General features: G+C 42.6%; 1 protein-coding gene across 5 annotated transcripts in view; it reads right to left on the reverse strand.

Annotated features, from left to right (window-relative positions):
• LOC120716630 (teneurin-3) overlaps positions 1 to 27,786 on the reverse strand; it is an 840,982-nt gene that overhangs the window by 141,772 nt on the left and 671,424 nt on the right. For 3 of the 5 annotated variants that reach the window (XM_040004185.1, XM_040004186.1, XM_040004187.1), the window contains one exon: positions 6,627 to 6,797. The exons of the other annotated variants lie outside the window; for them this stretch is intronic. In XM_040004185.1, coding sequence (XP_039860119.1) covers positions 6,627 to 6,797 — 171 coding nt within the window. The remainder of the gene's footprint in view (positions 1 to 6,626; positions 6,798 to 27,786) is intronic. 5 annotated transcript variants of the gene reach the window in all.

Below are 27,786 nucleotides of genomic sequence, written 5' to 3' on the forward strand. Positions count from 1 at the left end.
GGCGCCAAAATAATACCAGAAAATAACTTTCCCACGAAAACATGGTTATTTTCAGTAATGACAATACAGTTTGTTGCCCTAATTTTACATGGGATTCTGCCTTTTTCAAGTGCTGTTAAACATTAAATTAGGAACATTTTAATGTGATTAAACAATGAAATTACCTATAAACATGGTCAATGAATGTGGCAATATGAATAATAATACTTAAAGGTACAGAAATATACAGTTAACTTAAATAATAAGGGATTGCATTCATATAGTGCTTTATGAGACCCTCAAAGCGCTTTACAATTCCTCTCTGGCCATCAGCAGTCGGTGGAAGGACACAACGAGTGTGCGAGCCGGGGCTCGAACCGACAACCTTCTTACTATAAGGTGAACTGCCGACTCTTGAGCCACGATCACCTTAAATAGCAATAATAATAATAATTATTCTATGTAAAAAAAGTTTATATGAATCATTTTATATACTTTTCCATAGCATTACATTTGAATTTAACAGTTCAATCTTTCAAATAACGGACAGATATTTGTGAATTATTTTAACAATCTAAATATGCTCATGTACAGACAGATACATTTAAAAAACAAGGAAATTATGTTTTATTACATTTACAGTGATTTTACGTTAATTTACATTTGAAATGTAAAATCAGTCTGTTTATGTGAATTTAATGATATTCTAGAAGAACAGTACAAAACTGTAAAATACTTTTATATTACAGGTTTTTTTACAGTGTGTTTGAAAAAGTACAACATCCATTGATATAGGAGGCAGCTTTAAATCTCCTTATTATAAACGTACTGTGTGATTCACGTTAGCACTTTATTAGACTAAAAATCAGCTGATGAATGAAGTCTTTAAAATACTGTGGAATCAAACTGTGTTTAAGTTCAAGCAGTACTGATATTACTAATATACTTTTTTTGCACATAACTGTAACTTTGATTGGTAGAAATGGGAAACCATAAACAGACAGAGTTCTGATTTCCAGGATTCAGCGCTGTGGTTCATTAGAGGGCAAAAGGCCAAGTCAACAAGAAGAAACAGTGTTTTAGCTGGAAATTAAGCAATAAGAGATCTAGAGAAGTCATATTACGAACTTTATTATTCCTAAAATCTCTGCACAAGTGCCAATACAAGTAAAAGTCTGACAAAATGATAGCTACAGTCTACAGAACAACATATTTGGGTTCTTTCTAGAACTGTTAGAACAGTGTCAGAGTGCTGCTGAGGGAACACGACCCATGCTTTCTCTCTTCGTTCTCCTTTCACTTTGCCTTAATTCCTCCACGCCTGTCGAGTTTTCTTTTTTCCTGCACCCTCCACTTTCTCCACTTTCTCTCAACGTCTCTTTCATTTCTATAATTTTTTACACACAGCCCTGAACAATAAATCTCCAGCCTGTCTGAAGAATTGTTCATTTCATTTTCAGTCCAGCCCTGGTAAAAAATGAAAAGCACTAAACTCTCAGTATTGTTTCTATACTTAACAGACAACTTTGCAAAGAACCAGTTTTAAATGGTAGCTTTAGCTACTTTGTTACTAGCAGTAACCTTTGTTATATTTTGATCATGAATGCTCAAACACTCATCATCTTGTGATCATTGCTTTGAGTTGTTCTTCTTCTGGGGTGGAATGATTGAGATAAAAAACAGACATGAACCTTTAATGCTGCAGAAATGTGTCTTTGCCCTTCCCCAGATCTGTGCCTCAGCATAAACCTGTCTCAGAGGTCTACAGATCATTCCTCCGACTTCATGATGTGGTTCGTGCTCTGACATGTGCTGTCAACTGTAGGATCTAATGTAGACAGGTGAGTGCCGCTTGAAATAACACGAGATGGTCGGTGGAAACTGGATGGACCTGAGCTCAATTTTGACATTGAGCTCAGATGCTGTGAATGTACATGTTATATTTTCTATTTGTAGATTTTGTAAGATGAATTTTGAATTTAATCAATTTTGGATTAAAGCTTTTAACATGACAACATGTGGAATAAGTGAAGGACTTTGACTGCCTGCCAGATGCGCCGTGAACACACCTCATTTAACATCTGGTTACATGTCCCTTAATAATTTGCACCTCGTGGTAACCATCAACCAGCTTCTGGCACAGCTGTGTCTGTGACCACTCGTCTTTGCAGACCTCATTTCAGCATGAGAGCCTTTTTCACCTGGTGCTGAGCTTCATTTCATTTTCTTGGTTTCGGTCCACAAATTTGCAAAGCAACGCTTTATTTACATTTTATAAAGCATCAACTTTTTTATGACTAGGGTTGTACATGTGTTCAGCTTGACTCTCTCCATCCATCTTTATTCACTTATCCAGTTCAGTTCGCCAGTCTGTTGCAGGGCTAACACAGACAACCATTCACACCCACATTCCCACCTACAGACAAGTAGGATCGCAGGTTAACTAACTCCACTAGCTGCCCTTTATTTATAAGAGAGCATTTCCAATAAGTCCTGTAAGAAGCCAGAAAACAGCAGAGCAAGGAGAGACAAGGGTGAAGATGAATCGGAAAGAAACGCCATGAATTACAATCCGAGTTAAATCCTCAAAACAAAATGTTGCAGTACATCATTTCATAGTCTGGATAGTGCACTTGCGTGACACACTCTTTCTTTCAGCTCTCTATCTTATGACTCTCCTCCACTTTATCTCTTTGTCTCCCTCTCTCTGTCTTCTTCTCTCTTTGTGTGGAGCCTGCTACAACAGTTTGATTTACTTAAGTGGCTCCATTCTGCCATCAGCCTCAGACAAGGATTTTCTGTGTGTGTGTGTGTGTGTGTGTGTGTGTGTGTGTGTGTGTGTGTGTGTGTGCGTGTATGTGTGTGTGCGTGTATGTGTGTGTGTGTGTGTGTGTGTGTGTGTGTGTGCGCGCGGTTTAAACCCCAGCCACCAGCTACTAGTCTGAGGTTCATTAGCCTGATCAATCATTCAGTCTCGTCTCTTCTCAAATATTTTCTCTCGGTCTATTTTTCTCTGTTTAAATCTAATTGATTCATTCTTATGTCAAAAAAGTTTTCTGCTGTTGTCCCTGCTTTTCTTCATCCCTTCTTTCCGCTGGCATCATCGATTAGGTCTGGTGTTGAGAAGTATTTCGTGCCCTCTCCTTCCTCCATCTCTTTCTTTCAGTGGCTCATTGATTGTTTCTGGTGTTGAGGAGAATTGCCTATTTGGTCCTCAAGTAAAAAGCACTAAGTGTTATTCACGTTCCTCCCCCGCCTTGGTCTGACCTCCCTTTTGCTTTCAGTGTAGACGCTGTCGATAAGATTTGGAGTCATCCCATCATTTGCGGACAAACTTTCCATTTTCTATGTTGCTTTTTCCTGTCTGAGGAGATTTAGGCCGGCTGGTGAAGAACGCTTGTCTGTTGCCCTCTGATGCCAAAATACCAGCGTGTGGAAGAACGATGAGCTGCTAAGTTGCCTTAAAACAAATGGCACTCATTTTTAAACTGGTTTCTCTCCTTTTAAAAATGACATTTGAAATGGAGCCCGGTGAAGTGGACACACAGTGTGTTCTTTGTTCTTCACATTGTAAAGATAAGATAAGATAAGCCTTCATTAGTCCCACATGTTCTGTTCTTCTAAGGATGATTGTCAGTGTTTTCAGTTGTTATTGGGATTTTTGATAGTATCAAACTTTAAGTTATTATTCTCACTCCCGAGGTGTAACATACCCGCGGCGTTCCTGAGGAACGTGAAAGGTGACCTTCCACGTTCTTATGCTAGCGCCGGGTTATGGATGAAATCCAGTAGAATGAGGCTCCCGTGGTAAAACACGTTCCAGCCCTGACCCTAACCTTAACCAGCATTTTAACGCCGTTAGACAACGCGATTGAAGTAAAACAAACGCACATGTGTAGATTCATTCCAAACGGTTCTCATGTTTCCTCATGTTTCCGATCTCGTAATTTAAGGACGTGTTGGGTGCACGGAAGTGTAATATATCAACGATTTGTCACCTAGTGTAAAATGTTACGCTTTGGGAGTGAGAACGTGTTGGTAACAGAATTCTATTTGGAACGATTTATTTTTTGTGTGAAGACTTTGAAGTCGAGTGTCTGGCTGCATTGTTACACCACAGAAACAAAAGTATGGGCCTAATCTTTGAAATCAGTGCTTTCAATCCACTTGCTGCAGGTGCATAAAATCACACAGCAAGTCTGCCTTTACAGAAAGAATGGATTGTTCTATGCTGTAATGGGATCCCGTTGCAACAAGTCAGGTCATGAAATTTCCCCCTTCCCAGACATTCCACAATCAACTTAGTTGGAAAGGAAACAGTAAAGTACATAAGATTCATCAATGCAATTAAAACAATTTGAAATTAAAAACATTTACATGTTACAGGTACAGTTGGTTCAATCATTCAGGGCTTCTGGAGTGATGAATCTAAATCTGAAGTTGTTGTCAACATGTATGGAGGAGGTCAGCAGAGAGTCTACAGGCATCTATAAAATACAGTGGAAGCTGTCATTGTTTCAGGCTACGTCTCAGCCAGTGGTGTTGGGGAGTTTGGCAAAACAATGAATGCCATCAGATTTGGAGCCACCATGCAGCACGGAAACATGGAAAGTGTCATATTGCAGGTTCACTGTTCAGCATGAAAACGATCACAAATACACTGACATGGATAGCTGATAGAAAATCACTCACTGCAACATTATCAGTTAGACTGGCCTCCTACGAGCCCAGGCCCCAACCTTATTGAAGGATTAAGTTGGGATCCACAGGCAATGAAAACAAAAGCTGGAAAACTTTGGGATGCCCTTCAAAAAGCCTGGAAAATTCAGTTCAATTCAGTTTTATTTATGTAAGTTCATAACAACAGTTCCCTGAAAGCTCAATAAAATTGTCCAAACGATGCTTTTGCCTGTTCTAGTGTGTTTGCATGTAGGGTTTTACATGTTAAAGCACTGCACCTCTTTCCCATTTTCCTAACCAAATATAGAGACGGGTGGGGGCTGATATGTAATGTAAAATGAGTAAAACAAAGCTTGTCTTTAAAAATGTAAATGTATGATATTTATGGGCCCGACGTAGCTTTCAACTTTTTGAATTTTTCGCTGAGGCAGACTTTCTAAACTGAACAGGTGTTATTTCCCACTCTTTATGATGCTTCAGTATTCGACTGACATCCAACACAAATATTTTTCAATGCTTTCTCGAGCTTCTTTCTGTTGCAAGGGAAGGTTAAAGAAATAAAAGGCTGGCTTCCACATTAGTGCATATCTGTGTCTGTGTGTGCAAGAAAATATCAGCTAAAGACCAAATAAAGAAATAAGCACATACTTTGTTAAAAGCAGAAGTGGAGATAGTAATATCTTAAGACGTTTTACTGAGTATTGATTAATTAGCTTGGACCTCATCTACACTGGTAAAGGAGGAGCACACAGACCTGCAGTCATTACACGAGCCTACGTCGTGCTGTTTCTGATCATGTTTAGATGATGCATATATAAGGAGATGACTAGTTCTCTGTTTCTCTCACACTCATGTCTCTTTCTCACCTTCTTTCCTTCCAGGTATTTTTCCTCTTGATTTCCCCCCTTTCGCGGCCCCTCCTGGTGTAGTCTGAGTAACTGTGATAGTCTGAAGATAAGAACTATCTTCAGACTATCACAGTCTGTTTCCTATCAAACTCCCAACTATGACCAACTCAATAAGGGGCCATTGCCCAGTCAAAACAACTCAGCATCTGGTGCTCGTCACTATCCACAGGCAAACATATCTTGGATCAGCTGCAGCCAGACTATTAGCTTCATGCTAATACTAGCACAAACATGTGGAGAGACACCAGGAGAAGCTCCGTCATCAAATGGATTTTATCGAGAAATACGTTTCAATCAAATTTTAAACAGAAAGAAGCTGTCATCAGTGAGGTGTAGTAGCCTTTGTTTCTCTACAGTTGTGACAAGAGTCCAAAGTTTTGGATCTAAGCAGCTTTTTTTTTCTGTGCTGTGTCTCAGTTTCCAGTTTAAAAACATCCAACCGAGCCTATCCTATCACATCAGCTACAGAAACACACTGGGGGCAGGGACTTTATCAGATAAGAGTGATAAAAGCCATGCCCAGAGCTATTACAATCAAATACCTGCTAAATGATATTTGATTGTTGTAGCAATCAAATAATAAAGAAACATTTTTGGTCTAATGTACAGGTATTTGGGTCCTGTAGTGTTATTGGGACATTTAACGTTTGTTTAGTCACACTGCTTGTATAAGAAGTAGAAAGGATGTGACAACGTATTCTGAAGAACAAAATAAAAGTCCCATTTTAAATGTGTGTGTTTGACACAGTCAAACAAGAAAACAGCAGTCATCGTTATATTTACCACTTGTCATTTAGAGATTAGTGACCTTTCGCCACACTCCCAAATCTACATGCTGTCTTTTGTGTTAATACAATCCGTCAGCCGCTCTGTGACAGCAGATTAATGTTCAGGTACAGAGGCTTGATGATAAAAACATACAAGGAGAAAGCACGACTAACTTCCACCAAGCCTGTTACCCTGGGAGTCGCTCCACAGTCATCCCAATAACCAGCTGCAGCTCACATGCTGAATCCAAAATGAGTGCATGTCTTTAAAAAAAGTCTAAAGTCTCTTTACCATATGTTACGGCTAAGTACAACCGAGCAGCATACTCCTCTTCCTCCTCCTCCTCTTCCTCTGAGTTAGGCTCAGGTATGTTGGCTAACAGCGGGTTGTCGTGGGGATTAGCTGACTGTGGATGTGATTGGTCAATGACAGATGGGCAGGAGGGGGAGGGCATGGGAGAACCTATGAAAGACCACATGAAAGAAAAAAGGATGATGAATGTGGAGAATGAACAAAAGTAACATCTTTGAAAAAGAAACAGCTGAGCAATGAAGTATGGTGACGCTCGCTGATGCTGTGTTACACACATAAAACACACTGACAGCTGTGTGTCTTTGTACTACACAGTAAAACAACAAATACAAGTGATCTTAAAATTCATCAGTTCTGTTGTAAGAATATGTGAGCAGCAACAATTAAGGAGCTCATGTGCAGCGTCGCTTCACTGAGGTGATTAAACAGGACGGTCAGGCTCAGCACCACGTAACAAAGGCTCCGGTGCTGCGCCTGCTCGAGACCAGTCTCAAAACCAGCTGTGCATCCGTTTGGTAACTTTGGCATTTAGTGACTTCTGCTTGGGTGTGTACACATTAGTGTTTGGAGGTCTGTCTGTGTGTTTCATTCAAACAGAGAACTCGTCCACATTTGGAATCCATTCAAACGTGTATGTAAAACGACAAAAGCACCCTTCATTAAAACATTTCTGGCTATTCAGACACAAATGTGTTTATTTCTAAATCTCACTCTCACATTAAAGAGAAATACAAACTCAGTGTTTGCTTATTTGCAGAAACAAAGCTGCAGTCTTGTTTGGCACTGACTGCAATTCACCTTTCTTAAGATTTCCCACCTTATAAACAGCACAGCTGCACAACGATCAACACTAACAATGGGCTGTGAGCTCAGCTCATGATGGTTGAGCTTCGATACAGAAATGCCCTCCTCGACTCCCCATCCCCACCAGCCTTCCTCCCTGTCCAGGATGTGCACATCATCACCTTTCAAAGTGGCCACTGGCCTGCAGGTGCAGACAGACTTGAGTCCTGGCCTGGTAAGGAAGCTCTTCTGTGTCACGAGAACTGTAACACTGTGTCTCACCCGAGACTAAATCTGCCTGTGGAGGAACTCGGTATATTATGTAAGACACAATATTTATTTTAACGTATTCACCAACAGTTTCTGCAACTGTTCGTACAGTGGGAGGAAAAAGATTTGTTTGGCTGTACGTGAAGGTTCTCAGTCATCCAGGTCATCGTAGTCTCATCTGAGCAGCTTCAGAACTGAAGAAGCTTCTTGGATGAGAGAGGTGAAACGTCTTCCAGCAACTTAAAGAAATCCAGATGCTTTTCTTTCCAAGCTCCTTAGACGATTGTCATACATTGATTTACCTGTCATTAGGGCTGGACGATTAATCGTTAGAAAATCACGATCACGATTCATACTGATGTGCAATCTCATTTCCAAATGACAACGATTTAAAAAAAAGAGAGAGAAAAAAGACGACGATTGTACCGCATTTTGATCCGGGACGTAATCTGCATGAAAACAAGCGCTCACTCTTCCTGCTCAACAAATGACAAGGGCGGAGCCTTATACCACGTGATACAGAAGCTGTGCCGTGTGATGCTAAAATTAGCAGGGAAAAAACCACGGAGAGCACGTCAGGGATGAGGAGAAAGTGACAGGAGAAAATCCGTCCCGGTCAACCACCCAAACATCAATAACGGGAACCTCATACAGCGCTTCCCTATACCCGTCGACCTCCCGCAGGCACAAAGAAACTACGAAGGCTATCACTTATCACCTGACCAAAGATATGGCTCCCATCAACACTGTGCAAAACGAGGGATTTAGGAGAATGATCAACACCCTAGACAAACGCTACACAGTGCCGTCCCGCAACTATTTTTCTATTGTTGCACTACCTGCTCTATACACGCAGCGTCCAGCAACGGTGGAGACGGAATTTCAAGCAGGACAACAACAAAACGTGAGACATTTGTTGTTTTTATGTTTATTTATTGTTTTTATGTTCAGTCTCAACTGTTACGAAGTTGATGTGCAGTTAATAAGTGCAATAAATATTTATACTGGAAAAGAGAATCGTGATCTCAATTCTAAGCCAAAAAATCGTGATTCTCATTTTATGCAAAATCGTGCAGCCCTACCTGTCATTGAGTCAAATAAGTATTCAGTTACAACCCATCGAATATTCTCACTCTCACAGATCAATTACAAATAGTCAACCTAAACTCATCAGTTACTTCCATTCCAACCCCTGAAGCTGCATGGGCAGGACCTAAGAGCCGACATCGGGGACAAGACTGTAGAAATGCATGAGGCTGGACGGGCCTACGAGACAATCAGCAAGAAGCTTGGTGAAAAATCATATCGCAGTAGCCTTAGAAGAAAAAACAGGAAGAAAACTGGAATGCAATATTAAAGAAAAAATGAAGCAACTAAGAGCGACGACAAGCCCAAAAAAACAAACGTCGAGAGAATTACAAAACACAAAATTACAGCTGATAATATTTTATCATAACAACAAACAGAATATCTGCTACATAACAATTTCCAATACAATCAGCCAACAAACAAAACAGTGCAAACAAACTTCAAGGTAACAGGAACTGAATGATACCGTCTACATCTACTGAAAATAAGCCTAATTCAGAAGACATTCACTCATCATTCACCATCTAAAGAAGACACAGAGTAGTGTTGAACCACCAATGAGCTACATGGTGCCTTAATCTGAATGCCAAACAAGGCGCTGGGCTCTGATGGATCTCCATTTCTTACTCTATGATTCGTCAGAACAGTCGCAGTAATAAAACATAACAGCCTGCTTCCTTCCCATATTAACACAGCTGCAATAACACTTTGACTAAAACCAGATAAAGACCCTACTCTACCTACCGACCTCTGTCAATACCCACATTAAAGTTATCCCTAAGTCACTTGCATCTTCGTTAGAAACAGTCCCTGAATAAGTCATAACGACCAAACAGGGTTCGTCAAAGGCAGACGTTCTACTAATACATTTAGAAGGTTATTCAACCTCATTAGCCTGGCACCGCGGCGCAACGCTAAAGCAACAGACGAGATGCAGAAAAGGCCTTTTGGTCTTCCTTTTCATGGTTCATGGTTTTGGAAAGTCTTTTATTCATTGGATAAGAACTGTATATAATTCACCAAAGGCCACAGTCTCCACTAACAGCATCATATCACAATGTTTCACCCTGGCCTGTGATACGTTGAAATCTTGATAGGTTGAATGCTCAGCTTTTCAGCATCAACTCAATCTGCTGTGTTTGGAAGCAGAGCTGAGTATGACCCAAAGAACACTGTTTCTACAGCCACGCATGGAGCTGGAAACATTATACGTACTTCTGCTAAAGCTGCAGGATGACCTCACCACACTGAGGGTCCAGCGGGCCACGACATGTACCGTTGGAAGATAACAGAGACGAACACAGCCAGAACACGGAACGTGGGACAGTCGTCAGGCATGACAATGACCCATTAAATGAATTTTCAAAATAAAAGTGCAGGGCTCACCATTTTGAGGACGTCGTTGTTGTTATGGACCTAACTTTAGTTTTAGACTTTTGTTTTCTGTCTATCATTCGAAATAAATGTAAATTCATTTTGTTGTTAAATTCAATTTCAATTTATTTATTTATTTTATAATTTTTGTTTATTTGTCATCGTATTTTAAAAGGTTAAAACTCTGAAGGCAGTGGACAGCACATCTGCAGGCTGCAAGTGAGCGTGTGAAAACTAGCTGCGTACCAATTTGATTATCATCTAAAGACAAATTCTATTGTTAGGTAAAGGCTACAGTATTGGAGCGAGACCCCAAAGACCCGATAATCCCCTATTATTAGCCTGAGGCAAAAGGCAAACAAGGGTCAAACAGAGCATGGGTGCAGCACAAAGCAACTATACCTGATTATAAACTGTTTAAAGTCGATGTCCTTCTGTCCTACGGTTCAAAGAAGCAGTGAAAAAAAGGGAATGCGCATAAAAAGGCATGAACTACTTACGTCCATTAAACAGTTAATGCCATCATGCTGCAAGCATCAAGTGCAATATAGTAACTCCAGCTAATCAGTGTCCACTGCTTTAACCAAACTTCAATATGTGGGCTCCAAATGCATTTATTACTTTATATGCTATACTGCATAAAAGTTATTTTGATTATAAGACCATACAGTGCTGTGTTTCATGTAAGAGCTAGCAGTGTTTTACACAGTGATGAGAAATGAGCTGTGTCTGAAAGGCTGATTGGACGGCTGCAGTACTCCACAGAACATGTGGCCTGGAGCTACTTCACAAAAATCAGATAGTTCTCTATACTGTTATACTTAATATAGAGCCAACACTAACCTGAGCAGAAAATCTGAAGGCACTTCCCACAGTACGACCACTCACAGTGTGAAATACAGGAAGTGGAATCATTACAGTTGGGTTAAGCAAGGACATCACACACATGTTAACTAGATAAAGAGCTATGCCTAAACATCACATAAGCATATCTATCTATACACAGACTCACTATTTAAATAAAACCTTTGTGCACCTTTCCCACAGCCACTGAGATGTGAGGTTCAGACAAAACGAGACAAATTTGAATTCTTCTTTTCTTACAGCAACTTTGGTCAGTCAGTAAAACGAGTGCAGGTCGATCTGCCTCCCTGTGTCTCTGTCTCTCTGTTGTGCAAGTTTGTGAGATGGTGTCAGCCTTTGGTTATAGATGACGATGAGCTGGTGCAAATCCACTCTGTGCTGGGCAAGGCAGAAAGACCTCAGCTACAATGTAACAAAACAAACAAACAACAACAGAAAAACAGCAGAAACCCACAAACACTAGGCTGAACAAACATTAGGTTTGGTGTCAACAAACTGATTTGTGCTACAGTGACCGAACATAAGCTGCTGTGTGTTCTGTGACATATAGAAGCAGCGCTGCTTTGTGTAGCACTTTCATGTTAGAAAGGAAAGGAAATTTAGACTAGTCATAATATTTCCATCAAATACTCCAGTGTATAATCAGCCGACACAAATACGCACAGTACGGACGCACGCACACGTATGACGTCCGTCCCCTGGCAGCAGAGGTTTTGCTCATGTGGCCTTTGGAGGAATGATGTGTGTGTGGGGTATAAATTAGGCCTATCCATAGGGTACCACGAAACAAAGAGCAATATGTTGCCGTCTCTTTCCACAGACACACGGAGCAACCGCACAACCAAACACTTACCAGTCTCTCCGAGGCAGACTGGGAAATGTAAACTGGTGAGATTTACGTCACAATACTATGTTCTTGTTGTTTCTGGAGTAGTTTAGTTAATAACTGCCTTTTTAAATTAACGATTTGTAATTGTTTTCTTCGTCACCATGGCAATGAGGCTCAGGTGGATCAAAACTCTCCTGAAAACCAAACAAAAAAGGAAAAACTTCACAAAGGAAGGCTCCATCCACAGGCTGAAACCAGTTGCTCTCATATGGTTGACAACAAAAAATGCATAATTCTTTTCAACTGTGCTGTCTCTTAACTTTCAGCTCAGCTGCACAATAGCTTCATGTCAGCGATTATCAAAGATAATCACCTCAAAATCCAAAGCATGCCAAGTTATATTAACGTGCACCCCTCATGGATGCAGTCGCACAGCGACCCAGCACAGTCACACAGGGGCTCAGCTACTCTCTGACATCCTAGTACATAGGTACACATGCTCAGTCATCCAGGTAAGTAAATCCCAAAAGCTGGATCCTGTTCATCTGGACGTAGCGTTTCATCATCATCCAAGTGACTTCTCAGCTGACTGCAGGTTTCCCCGACCTCATTAGTATGCATGGTCATTTGCATATTTGCATATTAATGAGCAACACACTGACCTCATAGCCCATTGTTCATCCAGTTGGCTAGTGTCAGTCATTGTGCAAATGTACTGTTTATCAGGTTGGGGAAACCTGCAGTCAGCTGAGACTGATGCAGTCACTGGGTAGAAGTAGAAGAGTCATGTTGATGTTGAAAGAGTAACTTGCTCTACATTACGGCTGAAAACAGTCGACCATTGAATCCAAAAAATATCCAAAAATAAGTTGGCCTTTAAGCCATAAATGTCTTTGGCCAAAACGTAATTTGAGTGCTCGACCGAAGAGAAGCACTGCAGCCAGGGAGTGGATCCAAGCCCCTGTGGTGCTGAAGAATTTGTCCTTCTGCACTGTGCAGGCATCCAGAATGAGAAGAAGTTTTGTGTTTTCCTCTGACCAACAAATGAAACCAGTGGGTTCAAATCGAACAATGCTTTAAAGGTGCACTGAAAATGAACCGCAGATAACCTGAAACATGAACGAACGCAGGCGCCAGCTTCACTCAGTGGGTAAGCACAAGGCAGTGACCTGTGGCCTGTGCTGCATGTCTCCACTACAGCGATCAAATCGAACAAGCGCACTTTGCACCCAAAGATGTGACTGAAATGATTTTTCCTCTATACTAACTTTGAGCTCTTGTCACATCATATTGAAGGACACAAAGCCAGTGTACAGTCTACACTGGCCAGTGGCATTAGTGGATATAGAGCACTGAAGGTAAACCAGACAAACCAGGTCACCCACACTGCGTGAACACAGAGGCCAACGCTTCGCTTTTGTCTTGAGTGCCTGCTTTGCTTTTACCTTGACAGCTGACAGGGACCTCCAAGGCAAGTTTCCCTCTCTCACTGTGTGTGTGTGTGTGTGTGTGTGTGTGTGTGTGTGTGTGTGTGTGTGTGTGTGTGTGTGTGTGTGTGTGTGTGTGTCATTTGCTGACCTTACAGGACAGAAAATCCCCTCTCGTCCCAGTGCCTCAAGCTGACATGGTGTTGTGTATCAGGCAAATCAACATGTGTGTTGGATGATTTCTATGTGATAGCAGAAAAAAGCAATGACAGCAACACGTAGAGTGTCGAGTGACTGCTGTGTGCTGCTGCGACGCAGTGACGACTCAGTAATGTAACATCTCTGAGTAGCTTATACTGTTCTTCACTTCACATCGTATGATATCATGTAAGTCAAGACTCGTGTGCTGGTTTATCCCATTCTCACACTTTAGCACCCAGCTGTTACAGCCTGCGTGCTGCGTTCACGTCACAGTTTTAGATCAAGCCTATAGTCAGGGCTGCACATCAGTGGTCCGCAGGCGCGCATGCGCTGTCAAAATAAAAGACGCGCACCAGACATGAAGCTGCAACACGCGTTTGCGCATGCGCACCTGCGGACCACTGATGTGCAGCCCTGACTATATCTCTGATGTAGCTGTTAGGAGCAGCCAGCTGCACCCAGGGCCAGGAGATGTTTGCTTCTTGTTGCACACAGACAAGTGAAGCGTGTGTGCTTTTGTGCACGTGTGTGTAACCTGGTGCAGAAAAGCAGAGGCGCCTGTCATACTGTCAAATGAAAACGTCCCCACGGAGAAATACCAGCTTACACAGACAAAAACTAAACACACACTTATGAAGAGTCACACACTTCCTGTTTGTCTTGAGTGGCTGTTCTGCTTTTCACTTACGGCTGACAGTGACCCGCTGAGAGGAGTTTCTCTTGTGTGTCATTTGCTGCCTTACAAGAAGACGGAGTATCCTCTTTGGTCTTAGTCTGCCTCGTCTGTCATACCAAAAGCAGCAGAGAATGAAATACAAAGGCTACCGTGTAAGTACCTGCTGATGTCACTAGCACAGAAGCAAACAGGGCCAGTCTTTAAGTGAAGCAGCTTCCCTGAGCAGTGATCTGCTGAAGAGTCCTTGCTGTGTTTCAGAGAGACAACTGTCCACCGTCCAGCACAGTACGGATGAACCTGCTTTGAAGTGTATTACTCTGTTATCCAAACACTTCCCCAAACTGAAGTCACACAAAACTACTTGTATAATAATAATTATTACAGGTTACTGTGAGACTGTATCAGTTCTCCTCTAATCCTAACAAACAACACTGGGAACAACTATCCTCGGGACGGCTCTAAATCTGCTTCTGTCCCTTAAATATTCAAAAGCAAGATGTCTCAAATTTACAACTACTTCACTCTTGAAACTGAGACATGCAAGTTAACAACAAATGTTTGGATACCAGCTGTCTTACATCTGCGTCCCCACACATGTTGAAGCTTTAAATATTTCTTTAAATATATTAGGGCTTTGAAAGCCCTAAAACTGAGCTGTGTGCCCTGCAGTGTGTGTGTCTGCTCCAGTTACCACCCCTAAGGAAGCAGATTCTGATTCCTACTGTTTGGACTTTTGTCAACATGCCAATGCAGCATTTATCATTTTAGGTGTCAACAACGTTACTAGCCAATCTGACATTTGGACTCGAGCAGGGAACAAGTGCACTCACAAGTATCTGCAAAGAGTCATTAACTGAATGATAAATAATGATGTGAAGAAGTCACAGCCTGATCACCACTTTAAATATGCTTTATTAACCATCAGTCAAAAGCACATATTCCAAAAAATGTTCTCCTAGTAAATGAATGCACAGTATATGATACACAGAGGTGTTGTGGATTAGAACATTTGAAACTCTGCAAATGTAATGAGTTTGTGCTGGATTAATGTTCTGCTCAGCTGCTGTGTCGCTGCTCTGTTCACTGACCAAATGAAATCATCTGTCAATGACAGCGTTAATCTCTCAGTGTGCGTGTACAGCTGTCTGGCCCGTGCTTGTATCGGAGCATCCTGCCTGTGTGTGTTTGCTCACATGCATATAACACATACAGTACTACCACTTTGTGTGTGTCTGTGTGTGAAACAACGTAGAACAGATGGTAAAATGCGGATCACCAGTTGCAATAATCGTCTGCATTTCACTAATTCATAATCATCCTGACTGGAGCGAAACGCTTTCACTGTGACACGTGCCAGTTTGTGCTGATTATACTGGTGAATATTCACTGTGCTCACCTCTGATTCACCGTTTCTCTTCACCTCCTCCAAACACACACAGACCCAAATATATTTTTATGTGTGTGTGCACTATACACTATCAATCTAATTCAGTTGTATTTATATGGTGCCAAATTACTACAACAGTTGCCTCAAGGTGCTTTGGAAGGTGAAGTCCCTACAATAATGCAGAGAAACGAGAGAGAAGCCCAACAACTGAGCAAGCGCTTTGGTGACGGTGGGAAGGAAAAGCTCCCTTTTAACAGGAAGAAGCCCCCAGCACAACCAGGGATGGCTATTGTCCACGACCTGTTGGGGTGAGGGGAGGAGACAGAGCAAAGACACACTGTGGCCAGATATTGATAATAACTAACGATTAAATGCAGAGCGGTGTGTAAACACATGGCGAGTGGACCTGGAAGCTGAAGGCTCTGCCTCCCATTCAGGTTTAAAGATCTTCAGGATAAGGTTCAGCATTTACCAGCAGTGAGTCTGTCAGCACGACTCTCTGGAAGGAATAATTGTGTAAAATGACAGACAAACCTCTGGTAGCTCATTGCCCACATTTGTTTTGATTTTCTGTTTTTTAAACTGTAGCCACAAAAACAGACATTTCTAGAGCAGGAAGTGAAAAACAGAAACGTTTCTGTCATTTAATCAATTATTGCATTATTACTAATTACCATTACTAGAGTGAACGGCCATGAGGGAGCTGAAAAACCTGTGAAAATGCTGTTAAAAGTCCAAAATCCATGCTAGTGCTTGTTTGTGCACGGTGCCAGGTGAGACTCATTTAGACACCGACCCAAGGCTTTGTGCTGCATCTCTGCCATTCAAAGACACTTTGCATATAGTTTATTTTATGTCGTAGGCAACACTGAACTGTACATTTAGTATTTTACAAGGAAGCATTTTTTATTCAGTGTAAAGTCTTACTTTTATGAACGTACCACTACTAGCGAGAGCACACTCGTGCTGGGCAGGTCTGAAACCTTTTGTCCTCCACAGTGGAAAAAGGCTGAAAATAAAAACGGGTGCTTTGGCCAGCTCCTGATTCTAGAAATCCTGCACTCGGTCTCCAGTATCACTGACATGCAGCCAGATGTTGCTCATTTCATATTTTCACTCATTTCTTCACTTTTTCCTGACACGCCTGCATTTAAATCCGTCTCTCTGTGAACCGGCCTGTACCACTACACTAGATGTCTTCCTTTTTTCACAATAGCATGATCTCACTCTGTTTTTGCATGCGATTGGCTGCATGGTCAAAATAAAGTCCCATGGATTCTCAGCAGGGCATCACATCGTGACGGGCCATTAATAACTGACATAGTTATATTGTCGGCCACATTTGGCCCGCGGGCCGTAAGTTTGACACCTCTGCTCTAAAAGGATTCCCCACAGAGGTCTAAACCACGCCTTACAGTTCAAGGGTAAGAGATTTGTTGAACAAAAGCTAAACACCAGCTTGTTGCTGCACGTTCACACAGAGGATGTGGATCTATTGTTGAACATAGAGGCATTGCACAACGTCTCTCCTGTTTTCATTGGTTTCTTTCCGATTCACTTTGTGTCAAGACCGAATGAACATGACCCGATGCACCCTGCAGACATGCAGGCAGCGTTTACCCCACCGTGCCTAATGGTGCATTAAAAAAAGTCAAAAGATTTAAAAAAGTACATTTTTTCTGGTGGTGCTGAGTGATGCCACTGTCACTCTATTATAAATCACTCCTCCTTACCTCCATGGTCATCTCTGTATGTGTCGGACAACAAGAACATGCTTAACTCAGTCAAGTGGGTCAGCAATTAAAAATGGCAATGCTGACCTTGCTGTCAATTCACATAGAAATCTACTGCTGCAGTGTTTGTGCAGTTTTGTGTACACGAAGCACTGTGCACCACCCACTGCTCCATCTTTTCCCTCCTGTGAAAATGACCACACAGCCAGGTTCCAGGTCACCCTTTACTGTTAGTGATAAGGTTAGCTTGTAGGAGACTTGATTTGTTAAACCTATATTTAAAAAGTGATTCCCCAGCAAACTGGAGGATGATAAGAAGTTGAGAAAAATATGCTTTGTGGAATATAAACAAGAAAGGAGTGTCTGCATGTTCTCCACGTCTGTGTCTTTGGGAGGAAACCAGAGTACCTGTGTTAGGTTAACTGGTTCTAAATTGGCCTGGTATATGAGTGACTGTGTGTCTCTCTGTGATGGCCCTCTGACAGCTGAGATAGGCTCCTGCCCTTTGCAAGCTTGAACTGGATAAAAGGAAGAAGATGGATAGCTGGTTAGACAGATAAGGTGTGCTCCTTTCTCTTGCTGTGTGTTGGAGATATGTCACATCAAACTCAGGCACAAATCTTTGTCTTTGTGGTACACTGTCTTCTTCCTCTGTTGAGGATATGTAGCTCTCAATACAGATGTCTGTTTTATGGATAGACAACACTGACAAAATCTTTTGTTAATGCTCACTTCTCGCTAGCCGCATGTCTTCCTCTGTCATTGCTTGCACTGTAATGTCACCCATTAAGAAGGAAAATACTCTTTCACAGCATGTGACAAATTAAAGGAAAATACGAGGCTTCCTGGGTCCATGCTACAGAACTAATGAAGGAGAGAGAAGAAAAGCTAGACCGAGCTGGACGCAGAGGGTGAGCGGAGGGCATCAAGGAACATCGCTCTATTCACTCGGCCTAATTGAGGGATTAAAATCTGATCCCGATCTGGTGGTTGGACTGCTCTCTCCGATTCTCCCGTTCTCATGCTTTTTCTCTCTTGTCTCTGCTTGACTGTCCTTCCATCATTTCTCCTCCGTTTCCTGGGAACTGTGCTCAGTGAGGCTAGCAGCTGCACAGATGTGCTTGTTCAGACTGATGGGGAGAAACAGTGACGACTGACACACAGAGAAAAAACGTCTTTCTTTTTCATCGTGATCTCAGCTGTGTAAGCCTCCAGCCCCACCGATTCTATCTGACTCCCCACACCTGACATTTCAAATAAAGATGGCCTTCTAAATTTTCATTTTCATTATAATAAATGCCCCTTCTAAACTGGACAGAACTGCAGTAGCTAGACGAACAGGTAAAAACATGGCAACTGGTTCAAATGATCTTGGCACTGCTTCAGGATTCTTCTACTTACAAGCAATTTGGCTTCCAGAGCTGGCAGAGATGGACAACTGACATAATCCTTGCTGAAGCACAGCTATAAAGCTGTCAGATACGTTTGCACGAGGTTCCCGTGTCACTGCTGTTGTTTCTAATTTGCTGAGGCTCTTGAGCCTTGAGATGAAAATATCAGAAAACTGAACTGTGATTTTAGAGGTCCAGAAATGAAGGAATTAATCAGACACGTCTGCAGCACAGCAGTGTGTACAGATGAGACCTGACAACCCACACTGACATCGTGCAGCCACTCCCAAAACATAAGCTGACTGGACACGGACTACTGACGAACCAAAACATCATCACCCCTGACCGCTATGCTGTTGGTTCTTAATGCGATGCTTAGGACGGCACCTCTGAAGTGCTGTGAGCGATCACACGTGAAGCATGGCAACATCAAAACAAAAACATTTAGCACTTGTTCACACGTGAGCAAAATGCAACTTTATTTAGACAGCACTTGCTAAGGCAGCAGTTTACATCTAAATGAAACAGAATAATGCTTAAGAAACAGGAAGAGGAAGACATTGTATTTGATTGGATCCAATTAAAAATGGATACATAAGCAATTAGAAGATAATTAGAAAGTACGGAGCGATGATGAGAAGAGCACTGGGAGAGCGGGACATCACATAAGTGCATGCTAATAAAAATGTTTCAGGAAGTGAATGAAGTCACAGTGCAAACGACATGTTCACAGGCTGGCCAACGGAGACGAGAGGACTCCCAGAGGGGGAGAGCATGGCCGCCTTTAGATTTAAGCCTTGAATGGCCGAGACAGCCCCACCGAATAAACTGAGGCTGTGCACGGTCTCACAAGGAGTAAACGTGAGCACTCAGCTTGTAGCCAGATCAAAGCTTATTTTAGCAGTGATCAGTAATATTGCCAGTGCGCTATGGTCTGGTAAAGACAAGCAGGATACGAGTGATGTCGTGCTGCCTGCTACAATCTCACTGATAGAAAGCAGACAGATGCTCGTTTGCAACAGAAGAGTCGCAGTAATAAGCCAAAAGTAAACAAACGTGTTTTTCTTTCCCTTTTCTTTCAGTGTTTTTACTGTTAGTTCGTTTTGATCTGGCATTTAAATGAAACAGCACTGGTTAAAAGGTTTAGGGGAACATGGATGGACGCAGAAGAATTCACACAGCGCTATCATCTGACACAAGCTGACTCAGACTTCAGGCTGGTGATGTCAAATTCTGCATACTGGATAGCATTTGCTGTCTTTGGTTCGTGTTCCTGCACAGGACTACTTTAGTGGACTCGGCTGCAGTCAGCAGGACGTGTCACAGCTTCCTCTGCTCTTGTGCTTCCTTGTATTTCTTTGTGCAGTAACCTGTCTCTGTCTCTCCTTCTGATGTTTCATCACATCATCTGTCAGCTACTCGTGCTGACACACACTTATGAGCCAAACTCTGATTGCTCATTAAAGAGTAACACAGCGTTTCAGATGCACGTGTACAGAGCGGTATATTTTTAACAGCAGTGTTGTTTACCTGTGTTACCACTGTCTAGCGAACAGTCTGTGTATGCGAGGGAGGAGAGTACAGAGGAGGTGAATATAGAACGAGATACTGTTTGCAGCGGACTGGTTTCCTGCTTCCTGTTATTTCTTATTCTCCAAACACTAAGTTTCTAAGCTTCACTGAATGAATATGAATCGGGGCTGGATGCCTGATTTCTGCTTCAAGCTTCCTTTTTACTCCAAACGTGTTGTTGTCAGAGGATGTCGATCATAAATGTAATGTACACACATACAGGGCTCCGACGCTTCGTGTAACGCACGGCTGCGCAACGCCCCACTGTCACCATGGAAACGTTTCACCCACGTGCGCGACTAAAAATCTGACCTGTAACACAAACGTATTTATGAGACGCGTGTGAACAAAAAGTCTGACAACATGAAGCCCACGCAGACTTAAACAGAAACACCAGCAACACGCGTTTGTTTTACACCGACGGAAGCTTCCAGAGGTGAGCTCAATCTGACCGCGTCTAAATGACACCGCGTGACGATACGGACGGGGTTGAGTCTAAAGTACAAAAGAAAAAGTGAGAATTTCAAAACACAAGTTTGAATTTAAAGTCAGGGCATGCGGTGTAATAGACCATACTTTGTTTTATATTTGACTTTGTTTGAAGACTTTTGTAACATTTCTCAAATTGAAAGTGAAATCATATAAAATTCTGTATTAATTAAATTGCATTAATATTGAAAAATGGACCTGAGTGTTGCTGTGTTGGACAGAGAATTATTATTAATATTAATGAACATCTACATCATCGTGACGTCTGTTTCGAGCAGCACAGAAACTTTGAATCAAAGCAAACCTCAGAACGCTGATGTGCTGCTTCTCTTCACTGCAGCCTTCACTGCGCCTTTAAAGCCTGACACGCAAACTCACACAGTAACACACAGAAACACACAAATGTGCTTGAATATGATACACCAAAGCTGGAGCACGGTTATAAAGTTTTGCATTTAAGAAAACGTTTTCTTTGAAAAGCTAAATTTAATATGTAACATACATACAATCAAAGGCTCGGGGGGTTGAACTTTCTCAGATAGAAACCAGTGAGCAGTTTCTTTTGAAAGACGTGTTTTTTTCTCCTTTGAATATTTATTATTGTCCATTAGTAACTGGGCACTGGGCGATCGTGGCTCAAGAGTTGGGCGTTCGTCTTGTAATCGGAAAGTTGCCGGTTCGAGCCCCGGCTCCGACAGTCTCGGTCGTTGTGTCCTTGGGCAAGACGCTTCACCCGTTGCCTACTGTTGGTGGTCAGAGGGCCCGGTGGCGCCAGTGTCCGGCAGCCTCGCCTCTGTCAGTGCGCCCCAGGGTGGCTGTGGCTACATGTAGCTGCCATCACCAGTGTGTGTTTGTGGATGACTGTGGATGACCAAGTAAAGCGCTATACAAATACAGACCATTTACCACTAGTATGACAAAAGTATTTCTTATTATGAATCAATGGGATAACTGATACTTGACATATTCGATGGTTATATATTAACGTGTGTATTCCACTGACCTGAAAATTGAATTCTGAACAGCAACAAATGTCTTTGGTCAGTTCTGAATGAGTGATGCAGTCAGAAGGAGCAGGAAGCTTAATAGAAAATAAAATCTCTAAGAATCAGATTGCATCATTTCCTTTTGTAGAGTCAACCCATTTCATATTGTTGGCAAGGAATCAGCATGTTGATGTGTTCCTGCAGTAAAGCAGGCTGTTGTCATGTCTCTGTCCTCACGTCCTGCTGCACAGGAGAAAGTGCTGCACTGCACGCTCTGCATGGATGGGACTTCAGAAAAAAGCTTTTGTGGTGTATTATCTCCACACTGCTGAATTCCTCTGACACTTCTTTTCACAAAAGTCTGTTGGGGTGTCAGGTGAGGTTAACGTGACGTAGCTGTAACTCTATCGCAGCCACACGTGTGGTTCGGCATGCTGCTACTGGCATTGTGCTTTTGTACTGTCAGCCAAAACATGAATGGAGCGAGTTCCATTCATGTTCCATCTCTGGACTTTATATTGTCACATGCTCTTGAAGAAAAGTCATTCTGAGACAGTTATCAGTGTTGTTTTATTGCAGGGGCCTAATACGAATTCATTTGGTCCACGATTACGAGACGGCAAAGCAAGCTTTAGTCGGACGACACAGCAGGAGCAATTTGTGAATTACATCATGAATTACAAGCTAAAAAAACAATAGTACTAAAAGGTATTATAGCTGTGTGGGAGCAGCGTGGCTTCTGAGTCCAGCACTGGCTTTGCGGCTAACTCGCCGGGCCTGCGGGCCTGTTTCAGAGCCCTGTGAGTGGAGCTGTGATGTTGCTGAATTTCGCGGAGGTGGCGAGCGGCCGGAGTTACTGCATAACTGGATTAAGCAGAGAGAAGATGACTGGATGGATCGACGTGGCAGACCGGGTTGTCGGCTGGTGAGACGACTGCTAGAAAGTTTCCCATGATGACCGGCGCCGCCGTGACGTTCAGAGTGTTTGGGTTTCTTGGATTGCCTGGAGGGAAACCGATGAAGCAGAGCTGTGCAGTTCTTCGTCTGATGTGGTGACGGACAAGAGCGCGATTGCAAGCAAAGGGAAGGAGGAGTAAGATGATGTTACTCTTGTAAGATAAACTGTATTAAAGAGCTCGAAAGGTGTTCGCACTGGGGGAGAACCAGGGGGTCATATATAGAGAAGAACAGGAAGGGGCGTGTTTGGAGGCGTGTTTGGAGGCGTGGTCCTGAAAGTCATTTATCTCCAATAATTGACCAGCACTGGGCATCAATTACAATTTTAACAATTAGATTCAACGGCGAGTAAGTTTGGTACCAGCCAGTGACAACAGCACATAGTTTTCACTTACACACACACTTCTTATTGTAACGCTTAGTGATCGAACACACACACACAAAATGCACGCACTACACACAGCTTTTGTTTACGCTGCAATATGGTGACTGCAGTACACAAACCAAATTTGAACTGTATTATGTGCACACACATATCTGCTCGCTGTCCCACATACCCGACACACCTACGTGCACTCAAGAGGACAAAGATGCGCACACATGCAGACACACTAATGTACCTGAGAGGGACGCTGCTGTGATTTAGGTCACTAATCTGTTTCCGTCCACTCTCTTTCTCTTCCCCTGTTGCTCACCTTTCTCCTTTGTTCTCTTCAATCGCTCCCCTCTCCACTTCCTTTTCTCCTTTATACTGTCTACATGCACGTCTTCCCATCTAATATATTTTCCACTCTGTGTGTGTGTTTGTGTGTGTGCATGTGTGTGTCCAAGGTGCTCAGAAAAATATGTATGTAAGCACCGAGGCCTTGTGGTGGCACACACCGACTGCATTTCAGAAAATGGTTCTAAGTGCCTCAGTGAGACACAGAAAAATGCAGACTGCTGCAAACAAATGTGCCGCTCTATAGTAGAGCAGGGCCATGTGGCCAAAAATATTTATCACGATATACATTTGAAAATTTGCGATAACGATATAACTGACGATATAATTGACACAAGACAAAATACTTTACAACTCCACAACTTTATTAGTGCAAAAAAAACATCCATCCATCTTCTTCCACTTTATCCGGGGCCGGGTCGCGGGGGCAGCAGCCTAAGCAGAGCAGCCCAGACCTCCCTCTCCCTCACCTCCTCTATCTTATCCGCAGGAACACCAAGGCGAGATATAATCTCTCCAGCGTGTCCTGGGTTCACCCCGGGGGCTCCTTCCGGTGGGACATGCCCGGAACACCTCACCCAGGGGGCATCCTTGTCAGATGCCCGAACTACCTTAACTGGCTCCTTTCGATGTGGAGCAGCAGCGGCTCTACTCTGAGCTCCTCCCGGATGGCCGAACTTCTCACCCTATCTCTAAGGGAGAGGCCAGCCACCCTTCGGAGGAAGCTCATTTCTGCCGCTTGTAACCGCGATCTCGTTCTTTCGGTCACTACCCACAGCTCGTGGCCATAGGTGAGGGTAGGGACGTAGATCGACCGGTAAATTGAGAGCTTCGCTTTTACACTCAGCTCCCTCTTCACCACGACGGACCGGTGCAGCGTCTGCATCACTGCAGCTGCAGCCCCAATCCGTCTGTCAACCTCCGGCTCCCTTCTCCCCCAAAAAAAACTCCATCAAACACTTAAACAAGCAGCTGTTTTTTTATGTGCATTAAAGTTATATAAAAATTTAACAGTGCAAACTCCTCGCTGACAGTTTAACCAAAAGGCATTTCCAGTGGAAACTGGCCGACATATCCTCAGCGTAACCATGTATAATATCCACAAAACTTAAAAAGAGGTCATACACACACAATACGGTAATATTGCTCCCCGGGCGCTGCATTGGTGGCTGCCCACTGCTTCACTGGGTGAATGGGTTAAATGCAGAGGAACTATTTCCCTATGGGGACTAACACATTACACATTATGTTGAAGCACAGTACGTATCACTCCGTGAGGCTCCGCCTACGATAGCCGTAATGCTCCGACAATCCATCGAGGTGTGCGGCTTCGTAGCTCAGCAAAGTCGTACTGAAACATTTGACAGATTTTCGAGCGCCGTGCACATAAAATCGTTTCGAGGTCAGTAAACACAACCAGAATTCATACATAAGGAACACAGGATTATAAGGGGCTCTGTCGACTTTCAGAAAAATCAAAGGATTGATTTTAAGTGCGCCGTATTTTCCAAACAACACGGTAATAACGACGGCCCGCTAGCATGCTCTACCAAAAATAGTGCTTTGTTGTGTATCTGACGGACGAAGCTAAACCAGTTCCACACCACTGAAGCTGCAGCATTTTTACAAACCAGTTCTGGTTCATGGTTTCATTCAATGATCCGCTTTCGCTCTTCTCATTCTGCGTCGCCGCCATGCTTTTTCCACCGTGTGCGTATGTAAACAAAGGCACTGCGCATGCGTGTTTTACCCATATTCTATCGCCATGTTTCATTTTCCTATCATTGCCCAACATTATACTGGTATTACCGTGAACGGTATGATATGGCCCAGCCCTAGTACTACTAACACTGGCTAACAGTGTGAGTAGTCTTGTGTGTGTCGTATGCAAAAACAGCAGTGTTAGTGAAATCCTCAACAACTCCTCTAAGCATCACCATCATCGAGCTCCACAGACTCATAGACTCATTGCACACTGAGTTGTGTAGCCAGAGTAAACAGACATGGACGCGTCTCACCTGACACTGACAGCAGGCCAAACGGTAAAGACACGTAATGACTAGCAGACAGAGGCACACACAACATGTATTTTAGTTTGGATGTGATGGTAAAGAACCCTGAGAGAAGTTCTACAGTGCTATTAGCACAGTGGTTTCTCCACTATCTCTGTTTCTATCCAATAGAGAAAATGTAATTATACTCTGAGACTGTAGTTAAGCTGTATCCACTCTTCTGCATGTATAGTCAAATGAAATGCATAAATTAAATAAATCTGTATGAGATGGTGTAATTAAAAAGAGGGGAAAATAGACTGTGAAAAGTTAGAGTGTGTGTGTGTGTGTGTGTGTGTGTGTGTGTGTGTGTGTGTGTGTGTGTGTGTGTGTGTGTGTGTGTGTGTGTGTGTGTGTGTGTGTGTGTGCATTTTTGAAACTGTGAGGGGGCAGCGAATGTTATGCTACACATGGAAGTCAGCTTAATTGGTTGACTTTTGCTGGCCTCACCAGCAAAAGCCCTCTCATTAACCGCAATGAGTGGGCACACCAACCAGACACACGTGGTGTACATGCATTCACACACACACACACACACACACACACACACACACACACACACACACACACACACAGAAGGTAAAGAGTCATCAGACTTGATGACATCATGCCAGCTGTTAGTGAGCTCATAGACAAGAAGATGCAGACTGTGAACAACAGGAATAAAGAAAATAGGATTTGTGCCCTTTCTCTGCTCTGGTTGGCTGTTTGTGCTCTTCACCACCTCTGTTTGTCACAGCACAGCTACCATCAGCATGCGCCAAGGAGAAAGAAGTCGCACTGATATCCTGCTGTCTGCTACTTTTTGGAAACCTAGATGCAGACAGGTCCTGAACAACACTGTCACTGACCATAAAATGCTGGATAATTGGATGTGACAGCACTGTTGCCATTCACAAGCTGTTAATCCTGCAGTATAGTTGCTTCCAAAGGACAAATATAGGCAAAAAGAGATGAGAGCCCCAGCTGAAACAAACAAATGAGGAGGAAGCCCGTAAATCCAGATTCAGGATGAGTACGTGATTTAAAATTATGCTACAGGTAAAAGAAACTAACTGTAACCTTGACAAAGATACAATTTTAGATTAATATAGGTTTTAGATGGCAACTAACACTGAAATGAAATTGTTATTGCCCAAGGTAACATTTGCAGTTGTACTTAAACAATACTGCTTTGTTTGTGTAAAGAACAAGAACGCAGAGAAGTGCTTTTACTTTTATTCCTTACTGTAATTACAAAAGACTGCAGAAGAGCTGCAACAGGTCTTGTGCTTCAGTCGGGGGACGCGTTTATACAAAGACAAATGCAAACAAGTCAAAAGCACTTTGCACTGATAACACATCATCACAGGCACAAGTACAAGTTAAAGTAACTACTAGAGCAGGGCGATATGGCCAAAAATATTTATCACGATATATATTTGAAAATTTGCGATAACGATATAACTGACGATATAATTGATGCGAGACAAAATACAACTCCACAACATTACTAGCGCAAAAAGACAACCTTCCATTTATTTTCACTTAAACAAGGAGCTGTTTTTTATGTACATTAAAGCTTTATAAAAATGTAACAGTGCAAATGCAAATTCCTTGCTGAAAGTTTAACCAAAAGGCATTTCCAGTAGAAATGGGCTGACATATCCTGAGCATAACCATGTATAATATCCACTGAAGTTAAAAAGAGGTGCTTTGCAACATTAAACTGCAGTGTGCAGTACGTATTTTTCGGACCATAAGGTGCACGGGATTATAAGGCACATTAAGCGAAACAAAGCAGTCAGATAAATCAAACTTTATTAAACTCATTCTTCTTGCTTCCTCCACTTCTGTACCATTGATTCATTAATGTTGAATTCTCTGGCAGCTGCTCTATTCCCGTGTTGTTGCAGTATATTAATGACTAACCTCGTATTGTGGATGGATTATCTCAGTTGTTCTCCTGACTGAAGTTTGGTCCGTTTACAGCATCCTGCCATGCGATTGCATTTGTCTCTAACTATCAGGAACCTTCACGTTAACTTTTATAAGTGGGAAAGTGTTAGTGTTCCTCCTCCAGCTTCACTGTTTATGTTATGCTAACATAGCTGTGTCGCTAGCGATCGCGTAGCACATCATTATATACCAGCTAGCCCAACTTCAGTAACTCTACAAACGTGCTGGTAATTTTAAAACTGCTTGGTGTGCTTGGCTATGAAAGGCAGTTATGACAAGTGGCTTCTTAACCACGCCCAGATAAGGTGGGTGCTCGTGCAGTATGCTGCCAAACATACAATATCACATTTGACTCATACAAATATGAAACTATAAAAAGCTGTAAAACATCAGTATTAGAA

This window comes from Simochromis diagramma, unplaced genomic scaffold (assembly GCF_900408965.1).
Source record: "Simochromis diagramma unplaced genomic scaffold, fSimDia1.1 OVJJ01000565.1, whole genome shotgun sequence".
NCBI classification, from domain to species: Eukaryota; Metazoa; Chordata; class Actinopteri; order Cichliformes; family Cichlidae; genus Simochromis; species Simochromis diagramma.